The sequence below is a fragment of the Nesoenas mayeri genome, assembly GCF_963082525.1.
Source record: "Nesoenas mayeri genome assembly, chromosome: 14".
Classification (NCBI taxonomy): domain Eukaryota; kingdom Metazoa; phylum Chordata; class Aves; order Columbiformes; family Columbidae; genus Nesoenas; species Nesoenas mayeri.
The window spans coordinates 1371171-1399141 of NC_137556.1; the positions used below are offsets into that span (position 1 = coordinate 1371171).

Sequence of the window (27971 nt, forward strand, 5' to 3'; positions counted from 1 at the left end):
GGTTATCTGCACGATCGCGGTGCAGGTGCGCGCTCCCTGCCCGGCGCTGCGGCGCTGTTGGCTTTCACAGCAGAAGCTGCTGCAGTACCGCGATGTTTTGCTCAGGGCAGGAGGCCGTGCAGCAGATTCCCCGTGTCCCCGAGGAATGGACTGAAGCGGGTGCAGGGTGGGAATCGTTCAGCCCTCAGCCAGGTCCTCACTGCCGCATCCCGTTTAGCACAGCCCTCGGTTAGCTCGGCCCCTCGGTTCTGTGCCTGTGGACCCACAGGCGCTGATTCCAGCCCGTGTCCACAGAACCGATGGGTCTATCGCACTAATACGGCCCCGATGGGAAGCGGAGAAGCTGTTTCATGCAGATCCACGGCCCAGGCTGCGCTGCAGGAAAGCCGAGGCTGCCGCTGCCATCAACTCCTCACCCAGCACCGCACTGGAACACTTTCCTGCCTGCTGGCTGACCACTGCTGATGGAAGCACACGGCGCTCGCAATCCATTGAGTCTCTGTGGCCTAAAATTCTTCGTATGTCCGACGGCAGCGCCCGGCTGCAGCCGTCACACCCAGCGGTCCCGTCCAAACGCAAACTGAGCTCAGACTTCTCAGCGTCCACAAGATGAGATCAGGAGCACTCAGCCTAGCCAGAGCGCTAAAATTATTAAAATGCATAGGAACTGCACAGGCTGGATCCTAGCAAAGCAATATGGATGTTAGGCTTTCTTCTAATGAAAGTCAAAGCTGTCTAACTTGGAAATAAGAGCTTTGCATCTCAACAACGAATGAAGGCTTCACAAGGAGGGTTTGGGCACGTTTCCATCGCAGCTCGAAGGCAGCACGAGTGACAAAAACTGAGCTCAGATTAGAGGTCTGGCCTCACCAGCCCCCCGGGGCAGGGGACGGACAGTGCCTGGGACAGGGGACGCGCAGTGCCTGGGACAGGGGACGGACAGCGCCCGGGACAGGGGACGGACAGTGTCCGGGACGGGGGACGCGCAGCGCCCGGGACGGGGGACGCGCAGTGCCTGGGACAGGGGACGGACAGCGCCCGGGACAGGGGACGGACAGTGTCCGGGACGGGGGACGCGCAGCGCCCGGGACGGGGGACGCGCAGTGCCTGGGACAGGGGACGCGCAGCGCCCGGTCCTGGCCGTGCTGTTCGAACAGACCGGTAGCACCCAGCCACTCCACTGCCGGGTGCATTTAACCACTTCCTTCAATTCTAACCCTGAATTCTGAGCCCACGGTCCCGCCGGCGCCGGGAGGGGCCGGAGCGGCGCTCACCCACCGCCCCGGGGGAGGGCGCGGGCAGCGGCCCGGCCGGTGCGGGGTCCCGGGGCGGAGCGGGCGGTAAGATGGCGGCGTAGCGGCGCTGCCCGGCCCGGCCATGAAGCTCGTCATCCTGGAGACGTACGCGCAGGCCAGCGAGTGGGCGGCCAAGTACATCCGCAACCGCATCGTGCACTTCGGGCCCGGGCCCGGCCGCTTCTTCACGCTGGGGCTGCCCACAGGTGAGTGCGGGGCCGGGAGCGGAGCGGGGAGCGGAGCGGGGCCGGGAGCGGGGCCGGGAGCGGGGCCGGGAGCGGGAGCGGAGCGGGGAGCGGAGACGAGCGGGGACGGGCTGAGAGTGGGGTCGGGGTCCAGCAGCGGAGCAGAGCGGGGAGCAGAGCGGGGAGCAGAGCGGGGAGCAGAGCGGAGCGGGGCCGGCCGGGCTGAGAGTGGGGTCGCGGTCCAGCAGCGGAGCGGAGCCGGGAGCGGAGCGGAGCCGGGAGCGGAGCGGGGTCGGGGGCCGGCCCAGGGGCGGATGGGGTCCGGTCCGGGTCCGCTCCCAGGCTGAGCCGCGGTGCCCGCAGGCAGCACCCCGCTGGGCTGCTACGCGAAGCTGGTGGAGTACTGCCGGAACGGAGACCTCTCCTTCAAGTACGTGAAAACCTTCAACATGGACGAGTACGTGGGTGAGTGGCTGCTCTGCTGAGCTGTGTGTTCCGTACCGTGCGGTGTCTGTGCTGAGGGGCCGACGGGCCCCGCACCAAACGTCCCGTCAGTGCCCGGTGGGTGTGGAAAATCCGCCTGCAAAACGTTCAAGGTCGGGAGGATAAAATTTGCATTGGCCAAGGGAGTTAATAGGGACAGTTTGAAAACCTGGATCAGAAATATGAAAGGGTATCAGGTGTAACCTGGTACTATCTGCAGTAGATGCCGCTGTATTTTACCTGAACTTAAGGACTGACCAGCTAAGGGTCCGTCTTGTCGCAGGCTGAGACAGGGTGCGGTGTCAACCACCACCTCTGCCCTGGGGTGCTAAAGGTCACTTTGGCTCCAGCTCTCTTACAAGGACCCGTCCGAGTGTCCTTCCAGAACCAACTGGACTGTTGTTTATGGAGCCTCTTCAGAAGAAAGAGTACAGAGAGATTAGTGGGCAAGCCTGAAGCTCCAAAGGTGAAAAACATACAGACTAAATATTTGCCCATGGCAGTTTTACTCTGGTTAAGGCTTCTGTGAACAATCCTATCAAGGAGCAATAGGGAGCGGGGAGTCCGGTGTGGGTTTATAGCATTCAAAGGGAAAAAATGTATACAATAAGTTATTTCCCAGGCTTCTGCACAGTTTTTTAATTGTCTTTGTTAATACAAACCGCGAGGAAGGCTGAAGAGGTGGTAAGAGCTGAGGCACAGTGCACGCCTGCTCTTCTGGAACATCCATCGCGTGTTAATATGAGCACACGTGTTACCAGAGCTATTGTGATTGATTTTAATCGTGCTATTTAGGGAATTAAAAACAAATCATGGGAGTTGAGGGAGTCCCAGAGTTCAGAGAAGGCAGCTCTGTTCCCAAACCACTGCAAGGGCATGGAGGTGGTTGTGTGCGACATTCTCTCTGTTGGTCTTAGCCCCTCCGTGCTCTGTCACCAGGTCTCCCGAGGGATCACCCGGAGAGTTACCATTCCTTCATGTGGAATAACTTCTTCAAGCATATTGACATCTCGGCAGAAAACGTGCACATTTTGGATGGAAACGCGCCCGATCTGCAGGCAGAGTGTGACGCATTTGAGGAGAAAATCAAAGCAGCTGGAGGAATCGAACTCTTCGTTGGAGGTGAAAAGCCAAAGGACGAGCGGTCTCCAGCCACTGGCAGGAAGCGCTGCCTTTCCTCCGCCAGCCACCTCATTTATTATCGGGAGAGCTCATTTCCAGTGGATTTGCGGTGAAAGCCGCCCCACACTCCATCGCTCTTGTGTTTGCTTGTCTTCCGATGTACCAATGTGTTAAGTGTTTCAACCCAGCAAGGGAATCGTTCAGGGAACGCACAGGAGGAGCAGGCAGGGACACGTTTAAGATGCAGCTGGAGAGGGTGCTGGGCCATCCTGTCTAGACCAGGCTTTTGCCAAGAAAGGTTGGAGCAGATGATCTTCGTGGTCCCTTCCAACCTGGTACTCGATGATTTGTACCGAATACAAAATACATTGTAATTGTCAACACTAACAGGAAACTGCTGGGAGTAGTCAGGGAATGCAACACAAACTTTTCCCATCCCTTTGCTGTAACGTTCTGCAGCTACTTGTCCCAGCACAATCAGGGAAGAGTCTTTGTTGACTTCTGAGGGGGCTTTTGGTATCATTCCTACCAAAAGCAAATTTGAGCTTGAGCAGAAAAATTGCAAGTGTTTTTCTTAGATCTGTATCTATTCCTGAAGCACCCAATGTCCTCGTAATAGCAGCATTGTTGGCTCCGCTTCCTGCAGTAACCGTCGCAGCCACTGATGCGCTTCTCCCGCTCTCTGTGTCACAGGTATCGGCCCAGACGGTCACATTGCCTTCAACGAGCCCGGATCCAGCTTGGTATCCAGGACGCGAGTGAAGACCTTGGCTATGGACACTATACTGGCCAACGCCAGGTTCTTTGATGGTGACCTCTCCAAAGTCCCCACGATGGCTCTGACGGTTGGAGTAGGCACTGTCATGGACGCCAGAGAGGTTCGGAGAAAAGCGGTCGCTGGCTCTTGCTCTGTCTTCACTTTTGCTCTGCTGATGCATTTGTGTGACCCTGCAGTATGGGTGTGATCCACAGGGAGCTAGAAAGGTTCTTTGGTTAAGAATCTCATCTGGGGAAGTAACGGCAAGAATCACCAGCTGACCTGGTGTTAGCGCAGCAGCTCGTGTGAGCTGCACGGGACAGCTTTAACCGAGTCCCTGCCTTCATTTTATACTCGTTAACTCTCAATAGGTGCCCAACAGGAGCTCAAAGGATCTGAATCATTAAAATGACCCGCCAGGCTATGATTTAGTTGACAAATAAAATGACACCAGAGCAAACAGAAGGATGATACAGTGAAGCTCCCCTGGGAGATGTCGGATTTCCCCGTGGGGACCGGGGTGGCTCCCGTAGTTCAGCATTGGGGCTGTGCTGTCTGAGCGCACTCCCGGCCCTGACTGACCTGCTGTGCTTGGAGTGCAGGTGATGATTCTGATCATGGGAGCCCACAAAGCCTTTGCTTTGTACAAAGCCATCGAAGAAGGCATCAACCACATGTGGACAGTGTCTGCCTTCCAGCAACACCCCAACACCGTGTTTGTGTGCGATGAGGAAGCCACGCTGGAACTCAAAGTGAAGACGGTGAAATACTTCAAAGGTGAGCGTCCGGCTCTTGTACTCAGTAGGTGGCCCAAGCTGTGTTTTGCATGAGATATTTCTGTTCCATCAACTCCCAAGGGAATAATTCCTTCAATAAAACAGCTGAGATGTACAGTGATGATAAAAGCGCAAAGGTAATGGCTGTGTGGGCACAGGAGCAAAGGAACAGCAACTCCAGCAATGTCTCATTTCATGAGCACCCTATGAATGAGGATTTTGCTTTGTTATGTCTACTGAAGTCATCTTTGTACCTTCTCCGTTAGGTTTAATGCTGGTTCACAACAAGCTTGTGGAGCCCTTGTACAGCATGAAGGCGGCGGGAGCAGAGAGCAGCCAGGCTAAGAAGCCGTACAGCGATTAACCTCGGTGCTCACAGTGCCTAGCAGCTTTTCTGCTGAAAACCAGCTGTGAAGAAAGGGAATCTCTGCAGAAACTCATATCTGGTCTTAAATTAGCAAAGTGATCGTGTGCTTGCTTCTTTCCATTAAAAAGATGGAGGCAACACCTGCCTTATTTAACCAAATGAGGAAGGGATCCAGTATTCTGTGTTCCACAACCTCCTGCCACTTATTCCCTGCAGGTGAAGTCAGCGGGGAATGAGCTGTTTAACGTGGGCAGCAGCTGCAATGGGACTGAAGCCCCGAAGGCCGTGCTCTGCTCCCTCTGGGCTCAGCCTGGCTTGCGCTGCAGAAGCCCCACGCAGGTGGGGCAACACAAACTGGGCACCATTTATGTTCTTTACGCAGAAATTTGTAAGCTGCTGATCTGTAATATCACTTTCCACAGTAAACATCTTCATCTTTTTTTAAGTGGTCTTAATGAGTGTATCTGGTGCTCAGTCTCACTGTGCCAGTGAAACATGGAACAGGGCAGGAGGCTGAACTGGACTCGTAATAACCAGCTTTGAACAGCAACACCACAGCCTTCAAAGCAGGAGAAACACCTGTTATTTTGCACAGGATTTCTCCATCACCAAGAACCAAAGCTCTATTGAAGCAGTTTGGTAGGAATGTTACAGCTACTGCTGCTCCTGATGCAAGAGCTTCCCCCTTGTGTGGTTTCCACAAGACACCTGCAGTGGGTCTGTCCTGCCCGTCTGCAGACATTGCGTTACCAAGTGGGGATCCTGAGAGGGGAGGAGGTCACAGCTCTCTGTCTTCTACCACAAAACATCTGCAAAGCCTCCAGTGCTCATTCTGTGCAGGCACAGAAACGGAGCAGGTGAGGAGGGGTGCAGAAGTTAACAGAAAAAAACCAACAAAGAAAGTCTGCGCCACGTTAGGTGGGCGGCCAGCCTGGCTCTGTCAGGAACACGGGTTCTGCTTTTGGCTGTTCTACATTTGCAGCACGAGCAGACTGTCCTATGAACACAGTCACCTCCCAGTCCCCTCCTCAGGGGCTCTGTCCCCTCCGCCTCGTGCAGAACACGGGGCCCCGAGTGCCTGGAATTCAGGACACGGAGTGGCCAACATCACCCTTCTGTCCCCACGCGTCCTCGGGAGCAGCGCAGTCCCTGTCACCCCCGCTGCCCCAGCCGGTGTCACCGCAGCGCGAGGCCATCGCCACCCAGACCAGCTCTGCCGCACACGGACCTGTGCTGCCCCAACAAACACAACCAGGAGACTACTGACCGTCTTAAAGTGAATTTAGTGCATGTGAAAGGTGCAGGAAATACAATTCAAACCATACACAACAGAACCTTTCCCTACACACTGTCCCACAGCCTCAACCAAGACCATCTCTCATCTTTTTAATCACAGCCGATCCCAACAGTACAGACTTTCATCCTCTGTGAGAGGAGCTAAATCAGCACTCATTTTGCCCAAATATCTGAGTATAAATTTATTTACCAGCACTCAACACTGAGCGAGAGGTGTTCACCTGGAGTGCCTGCAGTTTTCCAGTTCCGAGCTATCCGGCTGGACCCTGCGAGTTGTTCTGAACACAGCACACACAGTTCTTAATTTCAAAACAATTTTTTAGACCATTCTTCAAGTGGAAAAACTTTTTAAAAATAGTGCTTCCCTCCAGTAATTACTTTTATGCTGAAAAAACAGATCTTAGGGGAAACAATTTGGGTTTTGAAATAATTTGAAGTGCAAGAACAGCGGAAATAAGTGATCCAGTCAAGAAGGAAAACTATCAGCTCAAATTTCTGATGAAGAATCTGACTGATACTTCCATGCTCTGCCTGGCCACATACGCAGCACATCCCCTCAGTGCTCACCGCTGTCAGAATAAGGAGCAGCACCATAAGTTAATACAAGAGCAACACAGAGATAAATCAAACTGCTCCAATGTCTGGAATTTGGTTGGCGCTTCTGCCAAAGCTCTGGGCAACACACAGACCCCGGCGGCACAGCCAGCGGGAAGGGGAGGGGGAGGATCAGCTTCACCATCGTTAGGAAGCATCAGCGACACAGCAACGAGCTGCTTTTCAGAGAAACAGCTCAGGAAAGGCCAGAGAAGCAAAAGGTGCAGGATACTCGGAAGGTCTGTCTCCTTGAAGGAAACTCCCCAGCGTTTCAGTGACTTGGGATTTGCTTTTGCTTGTTTGCTTTTGAAAAAGGGGCACTTCCTCGTCATACATTTTTTCTGTAATTATCCACCTTCTGAGAGGCTGTATTTAACACTCGATATGACTGGCAGGGGCTTCCACGCTGATCCTGACCACAGGACGGGTAAAACGGCTGCTTTGGTTTTGGCAACAGCCTGTGAAGCGCGCGGATGCTGCAGCGCACGGCAGTTACCGTTCTTCTGCCACGTACCGGAGAGAAAAGAGAACAAACGTGACCAACATGGAAAGCATCTGTCTCGCGTTTGTTCAGCTTTTCCTGCTCGAGAAGGCCACTGGGTTTCAATCTCCAGGTTCCAAGGGCTCACCATCAATAAGCATCATGTGAAACAACCTGCAAGACAGCCAGGGAGGTACATCGGGACATACAAAATAACACACGTACAAAAACCTCAATCTAAATGTGACAGAAAATACAAAAGTGGCAAGTTTCCCAAATTTTGTCAGTATCATGAACCACCTGTGCTGCAATCCTCGAAGCCAGTTAAAACAAACTACTCTGCACTTCCACAGCACCCTCTACCAGAGGGTTGTGCAGCACCTCACAAACACGGTGTCTCGAGAAATCCCTGAAAATATTAATAATCTAGAACATATTAAAAGTTACTTAACATGCTGCCGTTCCCAGTTGGTACTTAGGCAGCACATGACCAAGAGCTCACAGCCTCATCGGGCAGCCATTCCAGCAGAACAGCCAGCAGAGGACCGAACGAACTGTTGGCATTTGGGCTGTTGCGCCCAGACACTGCGTAGCCCAGCGCCGGGCACAGCCCAGCGGAACACACCGCTTCAGAGGCTGCTGTAACGACAGCGCGCTGACCTGCCGGCCCTTCCGTCTGTCCGGCCAGCAGCACCGCCCTGTGTCTCCCATACACCCGCGCAGCCACGAGCTGAGCCACGTCTGCAGCTTGTGCTCCCAGAGCCTGTGTGGCACGGTCACACACCTGAGCGTCTGCGAGGAGCCGCTGCCCTCGGGCTGTCTCTCGGCACAGAAGAAGGGCAGCGCAGGAGCAGCCCCAGCACGCTGCTCTGGGATTTTAAAGCAAAAGTTTTAAACAAAAAAACTGTTACGGCACTAGAAGAAACGTGTGTAAATACCCACCCGTTAAAGCAGGGGGAAGCCGGGTCATTGTAGTGTGCGTACGGGTCTTTGTTTGGCAGACGACTCATACAAATCCAGCAGAAATGCAGCATGCAGCTTGTACACGTCATCTTGTTACAACCATCCATTTTCTGGGAGGGGAAGGAAATGAGAAAGAACATTAACAAAATCTGACCATGTCAGGCTTGTCTCCAAACGATAACAGTCCTCAAATTGCATCAACTAAGGAAAACATTCTACACCGATTCCCCAACCCTTCCGCTCTGTATTTACCTCTATGGGGGCAGAACAGCCAGGACAGGGCTTGGAGTTGCTTTCCAGCCATTCTTTACTGTCCATCTCCTCCAGGATTTTCTGAATCAGTCGTTTCCCATAACGTTGTTCCAAGAATCTTTTAGTTTCTCGGTCTCCTTCTAAATAGTCTTTTCGCAAAGATAATAATTTCTCTGGGGAATAAAACAAACAAACCAGCTTTTCTAATACATTATATAAAGAAGTCCAGCTAATAACAGCATAAAGTGTTCTCAAAGGAAACTAACATCGTTAATTCAAAGGCAAGTAAAACATTAATATATATAACAAAAAGGTGAGAACATTAGAAGCCCTCTGCCTCCAAATTCAATGCTTCTACAAGCTTCATCATAAAAGAGACCAGTTAATGGAGTTAGAACATATCTGCAATGTAAAATAATGGAAAAACACAAGTGCTGTTTCTGAACACACATTCAGTGAATCTCTGTTACGTGACTTTAAGACCCACCGGACAGAGAAGCATCCACCTGATTCCAGTCTCAACACTGACAAGAGAAAGTAGTGGATTTACAGGAAAGGGTCAAAAAAGGCACACGTACAATTATTCTTCCCTTGCCATGGCCTCTCACAATTTGGCCATCAGCACTTTGGGGACTTCCTGAGCTGGGGAGGGTCATCAAAGGAATATTTTGAATGGCCAACAACAGCCCTACTCCGAATGAATCTCACTTTCACAAAGCTCACGCTGCGATGAGCTTCCTTGCTCAATTTCTGACCTTCCCTCTTTTCCACATCCCACTTAGTTGCTTCTCAATGCGGATCTGAAATCCAACGACTAACCTGCTGTGAGTCGACACGGAGAGACCCCGTGGTACGTCATTCGACAGAACGTACAGAAGGCGTAATTGCAGCAGGAGCAGATGCCAATGATGCTCTCGGGATCCTTCATGACCGGGGTCTGGCAGCCGCGGCGGGGGCAATACACCACGTCTGCCATCGTGTCCAGGGTGGACTGCAGCAGCAGGCGGTCGTAACGCGCAAACAGCTGCTCTCCAACCAGCTCCTTCACCTGCACAGAGACCAAGGGGAGATGGCGCGTCTGAAACGCTGAGCCTGCTGCCAGCACCAAAAGCAGGGACTCAACGACAAAGATCCTACAGCGGGGAGGAATCCACTTTAGAGTCTCCAATAGGTCATGAAAATGCTCCTGGAAATGCCATTTAACAGTGATTAATCAAAGGAAAAGCACGCAGTGTGAAATGCAACAGGAATCCAATCAGGCCTCTGGCCAAGGCCGGTGCTCCTACAGTGAGCAGAGTTCTGCGCCAAGCGATCCAGGTTTAACTCCAGAGCTCTGTGTGACTCACGAGTAACAACAAACCTTCCCCAGGTACATTCCTAGTGCCCAGCAGGACAAGACACACCTTGTCTGCCGTAACCACCAGCACATTACAGAGCTCGACCGTCACCGCCCCCACGTTTCGTTACCTGGCCGGGAGTAGCAACCGACGAACACTCCGAGTCGGGGCAGTTGAGACACTGGACCTGCCCGTCCCTGATCTGGATTTCGAAGTAGTCCTTCAGGCACGCTCTGCAGTACACGTGGCTGCACTCCATGAAGTACATGCACTCGCTGCCCAGCTTCTCGCAGAAGCAGATATTGCACAAGAACATCTTGCTGTCAAAGCATTTCCTCCTCTGAGCCTGATCCGAGTCCAGGATTTCCCTGATCAGGCTGGACAGCGACTCCACGTCCTGCACGGCTCTGGCATCGAGGATTTCTGCTCCGGCCGCGGCTGCGCACGCTGCATCCCCGCCCTGCTCAGCGTCGGGAGGGACCGACGGCGGCCCACCCTGCCCGCTCCCTCCATGGCACATCTTGAGCTCATACGGGGAGGAAATCTTCAGATAGCTCAGCGTTTCTTCCTTCAGAAACTGCATCCAGGCAAACAAGACCACGGAGCCTCGATTCTCTTCCCATATGTTGTCCAAGTGCCTGCAAAGAGCGCTGAGCTAGAAAACAAGAACAATTCCAGGGCTCAGGAAGTTCTGAGGACTCGTCACTGTTTGCCTCTCCTCCCATGCTCCTCCTCAGCGCCACCTCACATTTCAGATTCTGGAGGTGTTAGCACAGACAAGAAATACACACAAAAATAATGCTCACGGGTGCAGCTTTCACGCCGCAGCATGGTGACCACATAACAATAAGGAGGAAACAAAAGAAGAGCCAACTGAAAGAGTAACGTGATGAATTTTTGTCTTCATTTGACTTTCATCTACTGCACTAACGTCCCTCAGAGCACTGTTGCTTACCCCAGGCCACAAAAGCTCTGTTCAAGTGTGAAAACTGTTTCACAAACCTGGGCTTGGGAGAGCCATTTTCCACGGAGGGTGAACACGGGTGGGGAGGTCGACGGGTAGTCAGGTGGGAGCTCAAAATTCAGCACAAGGGGAGGCAGGAAGCTGACGGTGTATTCGCTGCGGGTGCTCTGGAGGGTCTCTGCGGAATTGCCTGAACCAAAGACGATGGAGAAATAACAAGATAAGGAAAATTATGAAATGTAGCTCCTGGTGCCAGCACCTCCCAATATATCTTGTTTCAGGTGATACGTTTCTGGGTTTAAAGTCCAACCCTCAATAACTAAACTTCTCAGTGCAGTCATAGTTCATGCAGTTGTATGTACATGGTGAAATGAGGAAACACCAGAATTGTGAAACACCAGATGCTCCATAAACAAAGGCCACGGAAAGACATATCCTCAAATCAAAAAAAACCCCCACACGTAACAAATGAATTTAATTATTCCAAAGAAATACTATCACTCATCTCTAATTTTAAAGCTCACTAAGGAGGTTACACGTATGAGGATGAAATCACCCACTCGGATAGAAACCCAAACGGCACGACAAGCACAGAACAGGGTCGGTCCTGCTCTGTCGCTCAGAGCTCCCACGGCTCGGTACAGCAGCAAACACCAAATTACCTACTTGGAAATGAGCCCAGTCTAACCTCATTTTGGAATAACACAAAACATCCAACTCACCATTTACAGAAACGATGAAATCTTGGGGCAGCTCCAGAAAAACCCTTGTTTCTCCTCCTTGGGCAGACTCGGATCTCTTGAACACGTCCTCATCGTAAATGCTGGCCAGAGCCAGCAGCTCGTCCTCCTGAGCTTCTTTGTCCTCTGAAGACATGGAGAGCTGCTGTGGAGTTAACACCACGCTACAACGTCAGCTGAATTAGCACATCCCAGTCAAGCCATTCATTTGGGCTATTGACCTTAGACTGCTACAAGATGACTTAGAAACTTGAGTAACTCACATATAACAACAGAAACAGGAGAAACAATATTGATAGCTGTAGAAAATAAAAAGCACCTTAACAGAACACTGGAAAATCAGAAAGCAAATTGTCTGTACGTGTTAGAGGCTAAAGACAGTATCTCTCGCCTACTGTTGTAAAACAAAGAACAAACAGCTGCATTTATGACTGAAGTTGTTAAAGACATCAACAAGCAGCTTCAAATCCTGCAGAGGCGTCTGGCGGCTGCGCTGCTGCCCAGCTCTGGAGCTGGGCAATAAAGCCCCATTTCAGCCCTGCCCTGTTCGCTCCCAGCCCAGCAGCGCCAGCCGCAGGTGCCGGTTGCCAGCGCAGAGCTCCTGAGCGCTCCTCTGGGGAACCAGCGACCAGGAACTTCTATTGTCATGGAAAGCACGATAAACACCGACCTTTGTCAGCAAAGCGCACGCGGTGCCGGCCCCGGCACCTCCGGGCTCTCTGCGCCCGGCAAACAAACGCTCCAAGGGATTAAAGTCCCCCAGCATCTCCATGACTAACGCTGCCAAACCTTCGCTCCCGCCCCGCCCCCGCCGGTTCCCTTCGCTCCGCTCGTTTCTCCGCAGCAGCCGCGATCGCTGCGATCCCGCCGGGCCCTGGGCCGCCCGCAGCCCGACCGGGGCCGAGTCCCGCCGGCCGCACCCGCTGCTGCCCCCGCCAGCCCGGGGCTGCTCGCTGCGCGACAGCGGAGGTGGCGGCACCGGGGACCCAGCCCAGGGTCCGGCTCAGGCTCCCCCCACCAGCAGCGGTACGATCGTCACTTCGCTCCCAGCCGTTCCCCCCTCCCCGCCTCACGCCGCCTCACAGCGCGGGGAGCAGCAGCAGCACCCCCGGCTCCCCGCTCCCCAGAGCCCGCCTGGGCCCGGCCGCACCGCCCGCCCGCCGCCGCCACCGCCCCGCGGCCCGGCCCGGCCCGCTCCCCGCCTCACCGCTTCCTTCCGCCGCGGGACGGCGAGACGAGGAACCGCGCCCGGCCTCCCGGAACAGCCCGGCCGGCGCCGCGGCTGCGGGGATGAGGGGGCGGCGGGCGGAGCCGCCGGCACAGCCCCATCGCGCTGGCCCCGCAGCGCCCCCGGCGGCCGGGAGGACCGCAGCGCCTGCTCTGCCGCAGGGGACGGACGGGTGATGGAGCCAACAGCCCCTCCCGAGAGCGAGGGGAACACGGGAACTGTCGGAACTCAGGGCCAGGACGCGGCACCAGATTTATGTTTAAAGGAGCTTACTTAAAATTCAGAAAACACTTGCACCACTTCCTTGCATTTGCCAGAAATTAAGTACGGAAACACCTTTGCTTTGAATGCATGAACAGTTTTCCACAACCTTCCCCCACTTATTCCCTGCAGGTAAAGTCAGCGGGGAATGAACTGTTTAACCTGTGAGAGGTGTTCACCTGGAGTGTCTGCAGTTTTCCAGTTCCCAGCTATCCGGCTGGACCCTGCGAGTTGTTCTGAACACAGCACATGCAGCTGTGATTTCAAAATAAAAATTTTAGATCATTCTGCAAGTGGAAAACTTTATTAAAAAATAGTGCTTCCCTCCAGTAATTACTTTTATGCTGAAAAAACTGAGATCTTAGGGGAAACAATTTGGTTTCTGAAATAATTTGAAGTGCAAGCACAATGGAAATAAGGCATCCAGTCAAGAAGGAAAACTATCAGCTCATCAAAATTCTAATATGAAGAATTAGTAAAAAATAAATTACTTAATAATCTGAGAAGACAATTTAATTTTCAATATCTTGAAGAATTAATCTTAACTATGTAGCCATGAAAGTGCATTTCAAAATCTGATCGACAACACAGAGATAAGTCAAACTGCTCCAACGTCTGGAATTTGGTTGGCGCTTCTGCCAAAGCTCTGGGCAACACACAGACCCCGGCGGCACAGCCAGCGGGAAGGGGAGGGGGAGGATCAGCTTCACCATCGTTAGGAAGCATCAGCGACACAGCAACGAGCTGCTTTTCAGAGAAACAGCTCAGGAAAGGCCAGAGAAGCAAAAGGTGCAGGATACTCGGAAGGTCTGTCTCCTTGAAGGAAACTCCCCAGCGTTTCAGTGACTTGGGATTTGCTTTTGCTTGTTTGCTTTTGAAAAAGGGGCACTTCCTCGTCATACATTTTTTCTGTAATTATCCACCTTCTGAGAGGCTGTATTTAACACTCGATATGACTGGCAGGGGCTTCCACGCTGATCCTGACCACAGGACGGGTAAAACGGCTGCTTTGGTTTTGGCAACAGCCTGTGAAGCGCGCGGATGCTGCAGCGCACGGCAGTTACCGTTCTTCTGCCACGTACCGGAGAGAAAAGAGAACAAACGTGACCAACATGGAAAGCATCTGTCTCGCGTTTGTTCAGCTTTTCCTGCTCGAGAAGGCCACTGGGTTTCAATCTCCAGGTTCCAAGGGCTCACCATCAATAAGCATCATGTGAAACAACCTGCAAGACAGCCAGGGAGGTACATCGGGACATACAAAATAACACACGTACAAAAACCTCAATCTAAATGTGACAGAAAATACAAAAGTGGCAAGTTTCCCAAATTTTGTCAGTATCATGAACCACCTGTGCTGCAATCCTCGAAGCCAGTTAAAACAAACTACTCTGCACTTCCACAGCACCCTCTACCAGAGGGTTGTGCAGCACCTCACAAACACGGTGTCTCGAGAAATCCCTGAAAATATTAATAATCTAGAACATATTAAAAGTTACTTAACATGCTGCCGTTCCCAGTTGGTACTTAGGCAGCACATGACCAAGAGCTCACAGCCTCATCGGGCAGCCATTCCAGCAGAACAGCCAGCAGAGGACCGAACGAACTGTTGGCATTTGGGCTGTTGCGCCCAGACACTGCGTAGCCCAGCGCCGGGCACAGCCCAGCGGAACACACCGCTTCAGAGGCTGCTGTAACGACAGCGCGCTGACCTGCCGGCCCTTCCGTCTGTCCGGCCAGCAGCACCGCCCTGTGTCTCCCATACACCCGCGCAGCCACGAGCTGAGCCACGTCTGCAGCTTGTGCCCCGAGAGCCTGTGTGGCACGGTCACACACCTGAGCGTCTGCGAGGAGCCGCTGCCCTCCCGGCTGTCTCTCGGCACAGCAGAAGTGCAGCGCAGGACCATCCCCAGCATGCTGCTCCAGGGTTTTAATGAAACGTTCTCTAAAAGCCATATCCCAAATCACTCATGTTTTGTTTTTATTGTTGGTGTCAGTTCCTCCTGTGAAGTCTGAATATTTGAGAGAAGAAATTGTGTCTTAAACTGTGTAGCTAGCAATTTGAAGGCAAGAATAATCTGGGAGAGACCGCAAGAAAAAAATACAGATATCAGAGGTACGACACTAGCAGAAATGCCTGTAAATCCCCACCTGTTAAAGCAGGGGGAAGCTGGGTCACTGTAGTGCGCGTATGGGTCCTTGTCTGACAGAACACCCCTACAAATCCAGCAGAAATTCTTCTTGCAGCTTGTACACATTACCCTGTTGCAGCCAGCTATTTTCTGGGAGGGGAAGGAAACGAGAAAGAGCATTAACAAAATCTGACCATGTCAGGCTTGTCTCTAAACAATATCAGTCCTCAAATTGCATCAACTAAGGAAAACATTCTACCCTGACTCCATCATAACACTGATATTTTTTCACTGTATAAGAGAACTTGGAGCCAGAATCCCAGACCTGTAAATCGGTTATAATGCCAACAACCGTGGTAATTAGGATTTTCCTGAACCCAGTTTTATTTCCTGGCTGTTGTCTGATAGAGCGGCAGCCTGAAACGCATGGAAAACAAAGCGATTCATACGGATCCATATTCCACCTGGATCTTTTCGTACCGGACGCTGAACAATCCCAGCTGCTGCACCTACTCAAGTCCCTGCGCTCGAGAACCGTCACCTCCTGTCTGTGTAACAGACAGAAATGGTTCTCTTACCATTTCCTAGAAATTCACCTTTCCTGGTCAACTTGGAGGCTACAAATAAATCTTAGCTCCAGGCTAAATACAAAACTGACTTCAGTTCTGTTCTGCTAAGAGTTACTCTGATTCTCCAGCATTTCCCCTCTGTATTTACCTCTATGGGGGCAGAACAGCCAGGACAGGGCTTGGAGTTGCTTTCCAGCCATTCTTTACTGTCCATCTCCTCCAGGATTTTCTGAATCACTCGTTTCCCATAACGTTGTTCCAAGAATCTTTTAGTTTCTCGGTCTCCTTCTAAATAGTCTTTTTGCAAAGTCAGTAATTTCTCTGGGGAATAAAACAAACAAACCAGCTTTTCTAATACATTATATAAAGAAGTCCAGCTAATAACAGCATAAAGTGTTCTCAAAGGAAACTAACATCGTTAATTCAAAGGCAAGTAAAACATTAATATATATAACAAAAAGGTGAGAACATTAGAAGCCCTCTGCCTCCAAATTCAATGCTTCTACAAGCTTCATCATAAAAGAGACCAGTTAATGGAGTTAGAACATATCTGCAATGTAAAATAATGGAAAAACACAAGTGCTGTTTCTGAACACACATTCAGTGAATCTCTGTTACGTGACTTTAAGACCCACCGGACAGAGAAGCATCCACCTGATTCCAGTCTCAACACTGACAAGAGAAAGTAGTGGATTTACAGGAAAGGGTCAAAAAAGGCACACGTACAATTATTCTTCCCTTGCCATGGCCTCTCACAATTTGGCCATCAGCACTTTGGGGACTTCCTGAGCTGGGGAGGGTCATCAAAGGAATATTTTGAATGGCCAACAACAGCCCTACTCCGAATGAATCTCACTTTCACAAAGCTCACGCTGCGATGAGCTTCCTTGCTCAATTTCTGACCTTCCCTCTTTTCCACATCCCACTTAGTTGCTTCTCAATGCGGATCTGAAATCCAACGACTAACCTGCTGTGAGTCGACACGGAGAGACCCCGTGGTACGTCATTCGACAGAACGTACAGAAGGCGTAATTGCAGCAGGAGCAGATGCCAATGATGCTCTCGGGATCCTTCATGACCGGGGTCTGGCAGCCGCGGCGGGGGCAATGCACCACGTCTGCCATCGTGTCCAGGGTGGACTGCAGCAGCAGGCGGTCGTAACGCGCAAACAGCTGCTCTCCAACCAGCTCCTTCACCTGCACAGAGACCAAGGGGAGATGGCGCGTCTGAAACGCTGAGCCTGCTGCCAGCACCAAAAGCAGGGACTCAACGACAAAGATCCTACAGCGGGGAGGAATCCACTTTAGAGTCTCCAATAGGTCATGAAAATGCTCCTGGAAATGCCATTTAACAGTGATTAATCAAAGGAAAAGCACGCAGTGTGAAATGCAACAGGAATCCAATCAGGCCTCTGGCCAAGGCCGGTGCTCCTACAGTGAGCAGAGTTCTGCGCCAAGCGATCCAGGTTTAACTCCAGAGCTCTGTGTGACTCACGAGTAACAACAAACCTTCCCCAGGTACATTCCTAGTGCCCAGCAGGACAAGACACACCTTGTCTGCCGTAACCACCAGCACATTACAGAGCTCGACCGTCACCGCCCCCACGTTTCGTTACCTGGCCGGGAGTAGCAACCGACGAACACTCCGAGTCGGGGCAGTTGAGACACTGGACCTGCCCGTCCCTGATCTGGATTTCGAAGTAGTCCTTCAGGCACGCTCTGCAGTACACGTGGCTGCACTCCATGAAGTACATGCACTCGCTGCCCAGCTTCTCGCAGAAGCAGATATTGCACAAGAACATCTTGCTGTCAAAGCATTTCCTCCTCTGAGCCTGATCCGAGTCCAGGATTTCCCTGATCAGGCTGGACAGCGACTCCACGTCCTGCACGGCTCTGGCATCGAGGATTTCTGCTCCGGCCGCGGCTGCGCACGCTGCATCCCCGCCCTGCTCAGCGTCGGGAGGGACCGACGGCGGCCCACCCTGCCCGCTCCCTCCATGGCACATCTTGAGCTCATACGGGGAGGAAATCTTCAGATAGCTCAGCGTTTCTTCCTTCAGAAACTGCATCCAGGCAAACAAGACCACGGAGCCTCGATTCTCTTCTCATATGTTGTCCAAGTGCCTGCAAAGAGCGCTGAGCTAGAAAACAAGAACAATTCCAGGGCTCAGGAAGTTCTGAGGACTCGTCACTGTTTGCCTCTCCTCCCATGCTCCTCCTCAGCGCCACCTCACATTTCAGATTCTGGAGGTGTTAGCACAGACAAGAAATACACACAAAAATAATGCTCACGGGTGCAGCTTTCACGCCGCAGCATGGTGACCACATAACAATAAGGAGGAAACAAAAGAAGAGCCAACTGAAAGAGTAACGTGATGAATTTTTGTCTTCATTTGACTTTCATCTACTGCACTAACGTCCCTCAGAGCACTGTTGCTTACCCCAGGCCACAAAAGCTCTGTTCAAGTGTGAAAACTGTTTCACAAACCTGGGCTTGGGAGAGCCATTTTCCACGGAGGGTGAACACGGGTGGGGAGGTCGACGGGTAGTCAGGTGGGAGCTCAAAATTCAGCACAAGGGGAGGCAGGAAGCTGACGGTGTATTCGCTGCGGGTGCTCTGGAGGGTCTCTGCGGAATTGCCTGAACCAAAGACGATGGAGAAATAACAAGATAAGGAAAATAATGAAATGCAGCTCCTGGTGCCAGCACCTCCCAATATATCTTGTTTCAGGTGATACGTTTCTGGGTTTAAAGTCCAACCCTCAATAACTAAACTTCTCAGTGCAGTCATAGTTCATGCAGTTGTATGTACATGGTGAAATGAGGAAACACCAGAATTGTGAAACACCAGATGCTCCATAAACAAAGGCCACGGAAAGACATATCCTCAAATCAAAAAAAACCCCCACACGTAACAAATGAATTTAATTATTCCAAAGAAATACTATCACTCATCTCTAATTTTAAAGCTCACTAAGGAGGTTACACGTATGAGGATGAAATCACCCACTCGGATAGAAACCCAAACGGCACGACAAGCACAGAACAGGGTCGGTCCTGCTCTGTCGCTCAGAGCTCCCACGGCTCGGTACAGCAGCAAACACCAAATTACCTACTTGGAAATGAGCCCAGTCTAACCTCATTTTGGAATAACACAAAACATCCAACTCACCATTTACAGAAACGATGAAATCTTGGGGCAGCTCCAGAAAAACCCTTGTTTCTCCTCCTTGGGCAGACTCGGATCTCTTGAACACGTCCTCATCGTAAATGCTGGCCAGAGCCAGCAGCTCGTCCTCCTGAGCTTCTTTGTCCTCTGAAGACATGGAGAGCTGCTGTGGAGTTAACACCACGCTACAACGTCAGCTGAATTAGCACATCCCAGTCAAGCCATTCATTTGGGCTATTGACCTTAGACTGCTACAAGATGACTTAGAAACTTGAGTAACTCACATATAACAACAGAAACAGGAGAAACAATATTGATAGCTGTAGAAAATAAAAAGCACCTTAACAGAACACTGGAAAATCAGAAAGCAAATTGTCTGTACGTGTTAGAGGCTAAAGACAGTATCTCTCGCCTACTGTTGTAAAACAAAGAACAAACAGCTGCATTTATGACTGAAGTTGTTAAAGACATCAACAAGCAGCTTCAAATCCTGCAGAGGCGTCTGGCGGCTGCGCTGCTGCCCAGCTCTGGAGCTGGGCAATAAAGCCCCATTTCAGCCCTGCCCTGTTCGCTCCCAGCCCAGCAGCGCCAGCCGCAGGTGCCGGTTGCCAGCGCAGAGCTCCTGAGCGCTCCTCTGGGGAACCAGCGACCAGGAACTTCTATTGTCATGGAAAGCACGATAAACACCGACCTTTGTCAGCAAAGCGCACGCGGTGCCGGCCCCGGCACCTCCGGGCTCTCTGCGCCCGGCAAACAAACGCTCCAAGGGATTAAAGTCCCCCAGCATCTCCATGACTAACGCTGCCAAACCTTCGCTCCCGCCCCGCCCCCGCCGGTTCCCTTCGCTCCGCTCGTTTCTCCGCAGCAGCCGCGATCGCTGCGATCTCGCCGGGCCCTGGGCCGCCCGCAGCCCGACCGGGGCCGAGTCCCGCCGGCCGCACCCGCTGCTGCCCCCGCCAGCCCGGGGCTGCTCGCTGCGCGACAGCGGAGGTGGCGGCACCGGGGACCCAGCCCAGGGTCCGGCTCAGGCTCCCCCCACCAGCAGCGGTACGATCGTCACTTCGCTCCCAGCCGTTCCCCCCTCCCCGCCTCACGCCGCCTCACAGCGCGGGGAGCAGCAGCAGCACCCCCGGCTCCCCGCTCCCCAGAGCCCGCCTGGGCCCGGCCGCACCGCCCGCCCGCCGCCGCCACCGCCCCGCGGCCCGGCCCGGCCCGCTCCCCGCCTCACCGCTTCCTTCCGCCGCGGGACGGCGAGACGAGGAACCGCGCCCGGCCTCCCGGAACAGCCCGGCCGGCGCCGCGGCTGCGGGGATGAGGGGGCGGCGGGCGGAGCCGCCGGCACAGCCCCATCGCGCTGGCCCCGCAGCGCCCCCGGCGGCCGGGAGGACCGCAGCGCCTGCTCTGCCGCAGGGGACGGACGGGTGATGGAGCCAACAGCCCCTCCCGAGAGCGAGGGGAACACGGGAACTGTCGGAACTCAGGGCCAGGACGCGGCACCAGATTTATGTTTAAAGGAGCTTACTTAAAATTCAGAAAACACTTGCACCACTTCCTTGCATTTGCCAGAAATTAAGTACGGAAACACCTTTGCTTTGAATGCATGAACAGTTTTCCACAACCTTCCCCCACTTATTCCCTGCAGGTAAAGTCAGCGGGGAATGAACTGTTTAACCTGTGAGAGGTGTTCACCTGGAGTGTCTGCAGTTTTCCAGTTCCCAGCTATCCGGCTGGACCCTGCGAGTTGTTCTGAACACAGCACATGCAGCTGTGATTTCAAAATAAAAATTTTAGATCATTCTGCAAGTGGAAAACTTTATTAAAAAATAGTGCTTCCCTCCAGTAATTACTTTTATGCTGAAAAAACTGAGATCTTAGGGGAAACAATTTGGTTTCTGAAATAATTTGAAGTGCAAGCACAATGGAAATAAGGCATCCAGTCAAGAAGGAAAACTATCAGCTCATCAAAATTCTAATATGAAGAATTAGTAAAAAATAAATTACTTAATAATCTGAGAAGACAATTTAATTTTCAATATCTTGAAGAATTAATCTTAACTATGTAGCCATGAAAGTGCATTTCAAAATCTGATCGACAACACAGAGATAAGTCAAACTGCTCCAACGTCTGGAATTTGGTTGGCGCTTCTGCCAAAGCTCTGGGCAACACACAGACCCCGGCGGCACAGCCAGCGGGAAGGGGAGGGGGAGGATCAGCTTCACCATCGTTAGGAAGCATCAGCGACACAGCAACGAGCTGCTTTTCAGAGAAACAGCTCAGGAAAGGCCAGAGAAGCAAAAGGTGCAGGATACTCGGAAGGTCTGTCTCCTTGAAGGAAACTCCCCAGCGTTTCAGTGACTTGGGATTTGCTTTTGCTTGTTTGCTTTTGAAAAAGGGGCACTTCCTCGTCATACATTTTTTCTGTAATTTTCCACCTTCTGAGAGGCTGTATTTGTCTTTAACACTCGATATGACTGGCAGGGGCTTCCACGCTGATCCTGACCACAGGACAGGTAAAACGGCTGCTTTGGTTTTGGCAACAGCCTGTGAAGCGCGCGGATGCTGCAGCGCACGGCAGTTACCGTTCTTCTGCCACGTACCGGAGAGAAAAGAGAACAAACGTGACCAACATGGAAAGCATCTGTCTCGCGTTTGTTCAGCTTTTCCTGCTCGAGAAGGCCACTGGGTTTCAATCTCCAGGTTCCAAGGGCTCACCATCAATAAGCATCATGTGAAACAACCTGCAAGACAGCCAGGGAGGTACATCGGGACATACAAAATAACACACGTACAAAAACCTCAATCTAAATGTGACAGAAAATACAAAAGTGGCAAGTTTCCCAAATTTTGTCAGTATCATGAACCACCTGTGCTGCAATCCTCGAAGCCAGTTAAAACAAACTACTCTGCACTTCCACAGCACCCTCTACCAGAGGGTTGTGCAGCACCTCACAAACACGGTGTCTCGAGAAATCCCTGAAAATATTAATAATCTAGAACATATTAAAAGTTACTTAACATGCTGCCGTTCCCAGTTGGTACTTAGGCAGCACATGACCAAGAGCTCACAGCCTCATCGGGCAGCCATTCCAGCAGAACAGCCAGCAGAGGACCGAACGAACTGTTGGCATTTGGGCTGTTGCGCCCAGACACTGCGTAGCCCAGCGCCGGGCACAGCCCAGCGGAACACACCGCTTCAGAGGCTGCTGTAACGACAGCGCGCTGACCTGCCGGCCCTTCCGTCTGTCCGGCCAGCAGCACCGCCCTGTGTCTCCCATACACCCGCGCAGCCACGAGCTGAGCCACGTCTGCAGCTTGTGCCCCGAGAGCCTGTGTGGCACGGTCACACACCTGAGCGTCTGCGAGGAGCCGCTGCCCTCCCGGCTGTCTCTCGGCACAGCAGAAGTGCAGCGCAGGACCATCCCCAGCATGCTGCTCCAGGGTTTTAATGAAACGTTCTCTAAAAGCCATATCCCAAATCACTCATGTTTTGTTTTTATTGTTGGTGTCAGTTCCTCCTGTGAAGTCTGAATATTTGAGAGAAGAAATTGTGTCTTAAACTGTGTAGCTAGCAATTTGAAGGCAAGAATAATCTGGGAGAGACCGCAAGAAAAAAATACAGATATCAGAGGTACGACACTAGCAGAAATGCCTGTAAATCCCCACCTGTTAAAGCAGGGGGAAGCTGGGTCACTGTAGTGCGCGTATGGGTCCTTGTCTGACAGAACACCCCTACAAATCCAGCAGAAATTCTTCTTGCAGCTTGTACACATTACCCTGTTGCAGCCAGCTATTTTCTGGGAGGGGAAGGAAACGAGAAAGAGCATTAACAAAATCTGACCATGTCAGGCTTGTCTCTAAACAATATCAGTCCTCAAATTGCATCAACTAAGGAAAACATTCTACCCTGACTCCATCATAACACTGATATTTTTTCACTGTATAAGAGAACTTGGAGCCAGAATCCCAGACCTGTAAATCGGTTATAATGCCAACAACCGTGGTAATTAGGATTTTCCTGAACCCAGTTTTATTTCCTGGCTGTTGTCTGATAGAGCGGCAGCCTGAAACGCATGGAAAACAAAGCGATTCATACGGATCCATATTCCACCTGGATCTTTTCGTACCGGACGCTGAACAATCCCAGCTGCTGCACCTACTCAAGTCCCTGCGCTCGAGAACCGTCACCTCCTGTCTGTGTAACAGACAGAAATGGTTCTCTTACCATTTCCTAGAAATTCACCTTTCCTGGTCAACTTGGAGGCTACAAATAAATCTTAGCTCCAGGCTAAATACAAAACTGACTTCAGTTCTGTTCTGCTAAGAGTTACTCTGATTCTCCAGCATTTCCCCTCTGTATTTACCTCTATGGGGGCAGAACAGCCAGGACAGGGCTTGGAGTTGCTTTCCAGCCATTCTTTACTGTCCATCTCCTCCAGGATTTTCTGAATCACTCGTTTCCCATAACGTTGTTCCAAGAATCTTTTAGTTTCTCGGTCTCCTTCTAAATAGTCTTTTTGCAAAGTCAGTAATTTCTCTGGGGAATAAAACAAACAAACCAGCTTTTCTAATACATTATATAAAGAAGTCCAGCTAATAACAGCATAAAGTGTTCTCAAAGGAAACTAACATCGTTAATTCAAAGGCAAGTAAAACATTAATATATATAACAAAAAGGTGAGAACATTAGAAGCCCTCTGCCTCCAAATTCAATGCTTCTACAAGCTTCATCATAAAAGAGACCAGTTAATGGAGTTAGAACATATCTGCAATGTAAAATAATGGAAAAACACAAGTGCTGTTTCTGAACACACATTCAGTGAATCTCTGTTACGTGACTTTAAGACCCACCGGACAGAGAAGCATCCACCTGATTCCAGTCTCAACACTGACAAGAGAAAGTAGTGGATTTACAGGAAAGGGTCAAAAAAGGCACACGTACAATTATTCTTCCCTTGCCATGGCCTCTCACAATTTGGCCATCAGCACTTTGGGGACTTCCTGAGCTGGGGAGGGTCATCAAAGGAATATTTTGAATGGCCAACAACAGCCCTACTCCGAATGAATCTCACTTTCACAAAGCTCACGCTGCGATGAGCTTCCTTGCTCAATTTCTGACCTTCCCTCTTTTCCACATCCCACTTAGTTGCTTCTCAATGCGGATCTGAAATCCAACGACTAACCTGCTGTGAGTCGACACGGAGAGACCCCGTGGTACGTCATTCGACAGAACGTACAGAAGGCGTAATTGCAGCAGGAGCAGATGCCAATGATGCTCTCGGGATCCTTCATGACCGGGGTCTGGCAGCCGCGGCGGGGGCAATACACCACGTCTGCCATCGTGTCCAGGGTGGACTGCAGCAGCAGGCGGTCGTAACGCGCAAACAGCTGCTCTCCAACCAGCTCCTTCACCTGCACAGAGACCAAGGGGAGATGGCGCGTCTGAAACGCTGAGCCTGCTGCCAGCACCAAAAGCAGGGACTCAACGACAAAGATCCTACAGCGGGGAGGAATCCACTTTAGAGTCTCCAATAGGTCATGAAAATGCTCCTGGAAATGCCATTTAACAGTGATTAATCAAAGGAAAAGCACGCAGTGTGAAATGCAACAGGAATCCAATCAGGCCTCTGGCCAAGGCCGGTGCTCCTACAGTGAGCAGAGTTCTGCGCCAAGCGATCCAGGTTTAACTCCAGAGCTCTGTGTGACTCACGAGTAACAACAAACCTTCCCCAGGTACATTCCTAGTGCCCAGCAGGACAAGACACACCTTGTCTGCCGTAACCACCAGCACATTACAGAGCTCGACCGTCACCGCCCCCACGTTTCGTTACCTGGCCGGGAGTAGCAACCGACGAACACTCCGAGTCGGGGCAGTTGAGACACTGGACCTGCCCGTCCCTGATCTGGATTTCGAAGTAGTCCTTCAGGCACGCTCTGCAGTACACGTGGCTGCACTCCATGAAGTACATGCACTCGCTGCCCAGCTTCTCGCAGAAGCAGATATTGCACAAGAACATCTTGCTGTCAAAGCATTTCCTCCTCTGAGCCTGATCCGAGTCCAGGATTTCCCTGATCAGGCTGGACAGCGACTCCACGTCCTGCACGGCTCTGGCATCGAGGATTTCTGCTCCGGCCGCGGCTGCGCACGCTGCATCCCCGCCCTGCTCAGCGTCGGGAGGGACCGACGGCGGCCCACCCTGCCCGCTCCCTCCATGGCACATCTTGAGCTCATACGGGGAGGAAATCTTCAGATAGCTCAGCGTTTCTTCCTTCAGAAACTGCATCCAGGCAAACAAGACCACGGAGCCTCGATTCTCTTCCCATATGTTGTCCAAGTGCCTGCAAAGAGCGCTGAGCTAGAAAACAAGAACAATTCCAGGGCTCAGGAAGTTCTGAGGACTCGTCACTGTTTGCCTCTCCTCCCATGCTCCTCCTCAGCGCCACCTCACATTTCAGATTCTGGAGGTGTTAGCACAGACAAGAAATACACACAAAAATAATGCTCACGGGTGCAGCTTTCACGCCGCAGCATGGTGACCACATAACAATAAGGAGGAAACAAAAGAAGAGCCAACTGAAAGAGTAACGTGATGAATTTTTGTCTTCATTTGACTTTCATCTACTGCACTAACGTCCCTCAGAGCACTGTTGCTTACCCCAGGCCACAAAAGCTCTGTTCAAGTGTGAAAACTGTTTCACAAACCTGGGCTTGGGAGAGCCATTTTCCACGGAGGGTGAACACGGGTGGGGAGGTCGACGGGTAGTCAGGTGGGAGCTCAAAATTCAGCACAAGGGGAGGCAGGAAGCTGACGGTGTATTCGCTGCGGGTGCTCTGGAGGGTCTCTGCGGAATTGCCTGAACCAAAGACGATGGAGAAATAACAAGATAAGGAAAATAATGAAATGCAGCTCCTGGTGCCAGCACCTCCCAATATATCTTGTTTCAGGTGATACGTTTCTGGGTTTAAAGTCCAACCCTCAATAACTAAACTTCTCAGTGCAGTCATAGTTCATGCAGTTGTATGTACATGGTGAAATGAGGAAACACCAGAATTGTGAAACACCAGATGCTCCATAAACAAAGGCCACGGAAAGACATATCCTCAAATCAAAAAAAACCCCCACACGTAACAAATGAATTTAATTATTCCAAAGAAATACTATCACTCATCTCTAATTTTAAAGCTCACTAAGGAGGTTACACGTATGAGGATGAAATCACCCACTCGGATAGAAACCCAAACGGCACGACAAGCACAGAACAGGGTCGGTCCTGCTCTGTCGCTCAGAGCTCCCACGGCTCGGTACAGCAGCAAACACCAAATTACCTACTTGGAAATGAGCCCAGTCTAACCTCATTTTGGAATAACACAAAACATCCAACTCACCATTTACAGAAACGATGAAATCTTGGGGCAGCTCCAGAAAAACCCTTGTTTCTCCTCCTTGGGCAGACTCGGATCTCTTGAACACGTCCTCATCGTAAATGCTGGCCAGAGCCAGCAGCTCGTCCTCCTGAGCTTCTTTGTCCTCTGAAGACATGGAGAGCTGCTGTGGAGTTAACACCACGCTACAACGTCAGCTGAATTAGCACATCCCAGTCAAGCCATTCATTTGGGCTATTGACCTTAGACTGCTACAAGATGACTTAGAAACTTGAGTAACTCACATATAACAACAGAAACAGGAGAAACAATATTGATAGCTGTAGAAAATAAAAAGCACCTTAACAGAACACTGGAAAATCAGAAAGCAAATTGTCTGTACGTGTTAGAGGCTAAAGACAGTATCTCTCGCCTACTGTTGTAAAACAAAGAACAAACAGCTGCATTTATGACTGAAGTTGTTAAAGACATCAACAAGCAGCTTCAAATCCTGCAGAGGCGTCTGGCGGCTGCGCTGCTGCCCAGCTCTGGAGCTGGGCAATAAAGCCCCATTTCAGCCCTGCCCTGTTCGCTCCCAGCCCAGCAGCGCCAGCCGCAGGTGCCGGTTGCCAGCGCAGAGCTCCTGAGCGCTCCTCTGGGGAACCAGCGACCAGGAACTTCTATTGTCATGGAAAGCACGATAAACACCGACCTTTGTCAGCAAAGCGCACGCGGTGCCGGCCCCGGCACCTCCGGGCTCTCTGCGCCCGGCAAACAAACGCTCCAAGGGATTAAAGTCCCCCAGCATCTCCATGACTAACGCTGCCAAACCTTCGCTCCCGCCCCGCCCCCGCCGGTTCCCTTCGCTCCGCTCGTTTCTCCGCAGCAGCCGCGATCGCTGCGATCCCGCCGGGCCCTGGGCCGCCCGCAGCCCGACCGGGGCCGAGTCCCGCCGGCCGCACCCGCTGCTGCCCCCGCCAGCCCGGGGCTGCTCGCTGCGCGACAGCGGAGGTGGCGGCACCGGGGACCCAGCCCAGGGTCCGGCTCAGGCTCCCCCCACCAGCAGCGGTACGATCGTCACTTCGCTCCCAGCCGTTCCCCCCTCCCCGCCTCACGCCGCCTCACAGCGCGGGGAGCAGCAGCAGCACCCCCGGCTCCCCGCTCCCCAGAGCCCGCCTGGGCCCGGCCGCACCGCCCGCCCGCCGCCGCCACCGCCCCGCGGCCCGGCCCGGCCCGCTCCCCGCCTCACCGCTTCCTTCCGCCGCGGGACGGCGAGACGAGGAACCGCGCCCGGCCTCCCGGAACAGCCCGGCCGGCGCCGCGGCTGCGGGGATGAGGGGGCGGCGGGCGGAGCCGCCGGCACAGCCCCATCGCGCTGGCCCCGCAGCGCCCCCGGCGGCCGGGAGGACCGCAGCGCCCTGGCTCTTCGGAAACCAAGACCAACCCAGACCCTTCGCTGACAGGAACACCCGAGATGCATCTGCTCTGCTTCGTTAACACGGGTTTTAATTGACGTCTGTAAAGCATTGCTTCAGCCCGTCAGCAGGAAAGGAGCTCCCTGCACCCCTGCAGTAACCACAGCCACCACAATCAACAGCTGCAGCAGGCAACCCAGGACAATCCAGTGCATTTATTTCTTGCGA

The 27971-nt window shown here is 52.2% G+C and overlaps 3 protein-coding genes across 11 annotated transcripts; 1 reads left to right on the forward strand and 2 right to left on the reverse strand.

Annotated features, from left to right (window-relative positions):
* Positions 1-1377: 1377 nt before the first annotated feature.
* Positions 1378-4982, forward strand: GNPDA1 (glucosamine-6-phosphate deaminase 1; the record flags this gene model as incomplete). Its single annotated transcript, XM_080353070.1, has 6 exons — positions 1378-1505; positions 1848-1945; positions 2903-3085; positions 3779-3963; positions 4445-4619; positions 4885-4982. The coding sequence occupies 6 exons, from the start codon at positions 1378-1380 to the stop codon at positions 4980-4982; spliced, it is 867 nt and encodes a 288-aa protein (XP_080209196.1).
* Positions 4983-6092: 1110 nt separating this feature from the next.
* On the reverse strand, positions 6093-15071 carry RNF14 (ring finger protein 14). Of its 5 annotated transcripts, XM_080352960.1 has the most exons (9): positions 14935-15071; positions 14184-14324; positions 11595-11757; positions 10911-11062; positions 10039-10563; positions 9391-9619; positions 8572-8744; positions 8299-8429; positions 6095-7530 (listed from the first exon to the last, which is right to left on the reverse strand). In XM_080352960.1, exons 3-9 carry the CDS (start codon positions 11746-11748, stop codon positions 7479-7481), a joined length of 1416 nt encoding a protein of 471 aa, XP_080209086.1. In that variant the 5' UTR covers positions 11749-11757; positions 14184-14324; positions 14935-15071; the 3' UTR covers positions 6095-7478. The 5 variants fall into 5 exon arrangements, with proteins under 5 accessions (XP_080209090.1, XP_080209086.1, XP_080209087.1 ...); XM_080352961.1 differs by lacking the exons at positions 14184-14324; positions 14935-15071 and adding an exon at positions 12820-12925; XM_080352963.1 differs by lacking the exons at positions 14184-14324; positions 14935-15071 and adding an exon at positions 12820-12888 and having other exon boundaries at positions 11595-11754.
* Positions 15072-18292: 3221 nt separating this feature from the next.
* LOC308045609 (E3 ubiquitin-protein ligase RNF14-like) lies at positions 18293-27683 on the reverse strand. Of its 5 annotated transcripts, none has more exons than XM_080352965.1 (11): positions 27578-27683; positions 26353-26515; positions 25669-25820; positions 24797-25321; positions 24149-24377; positions 23330-23502; positions 22632-22762; positions 22317-22492; positions 21566-21706; positions 18971-19133; positions 18293-18438 (listed from the first exon to the last, which is right to left on the reverse strand). In XM_080352965.1, the coding sequence occupies exons 2-8, from the start codon at positions 26504-26506 to the stop codon at positions 22474-22476; spliced, it is 1383 nt and encodes a 460-aa protein (XP_080209091.1). In that variant the 5' UTR covers positions 26507-26515; positions 27578-27683; the 3' UTR covers positions 18293-18438; positions 18971-19133; positions 21566-21706; positions 22317-22473. The 5 variants fall into 5 exon arrangements, with proteins under 5 accessions (XP_080209091.1, XP_080209094.1, XP_080209092.1 ...); XM_080352968.1 differs by having other exon boundaries at positions 26353-26512; positions 27578-27646; XM_080352966.1 differs by having other exon boundaries at positions 26353-26534; positions 27578-27632.
* Positions 27684-27971: the final 288 nt, after the last annotated feature.

What these genes read in the sequence shown, in the direction of transcription:
- RNF14 (XM_080352960.1), bottom strand. Translation starts at nt 11,748, where the DNA reads ATGTCTTCAGAGGACAAAGAAGCTCAGGAGGACGAGCTGCTGGCTCTG. An exon ending in TTTCATCGTTTCTGTAAATG is followed by an intron (nt 11,063 to 11,594) that starts GTGAGTTGGATG and finishes TCTTTGGTTCAG; the next exon opens with GCAATTCCGCAGAGACCCTC. An exon ending in GCTGTTCTGCCCCCATAGAG is followed by an intron (nt 8,430 to 8,571) that starts GTAAATACAGAG and finishes TTCCCCTCCCAG; the next exon opens with AAAATGGATGGTTGTAACAA.
- LOC308045609 (XM_080352965.1), bottom strand. Translation starts at nt 26,506, where the DNA reads ATGTCTTCAGAGGACAAAGAAGCTCAGGAGGACGAGCTGCTGGCTCTG. An exon ending in TTTCATCGTTTCTGTAAATG is followed by an intron (nt 25,821 to 26,352) that starts GTGAGTTGGATG and finishes TCTTTGGTTCAG; the next exon opens with GCAATTCCGCAGAGACCCTC. An exon ending in GCTGTTCTGCCCCCATAGAG is followed by an intron (nt 22,763 to 23,329) that starts GTAAATACAGAG and finishes TTCCCCTCCCAG; the next exon opens with AAAATAGCTGGCTGCAACAG.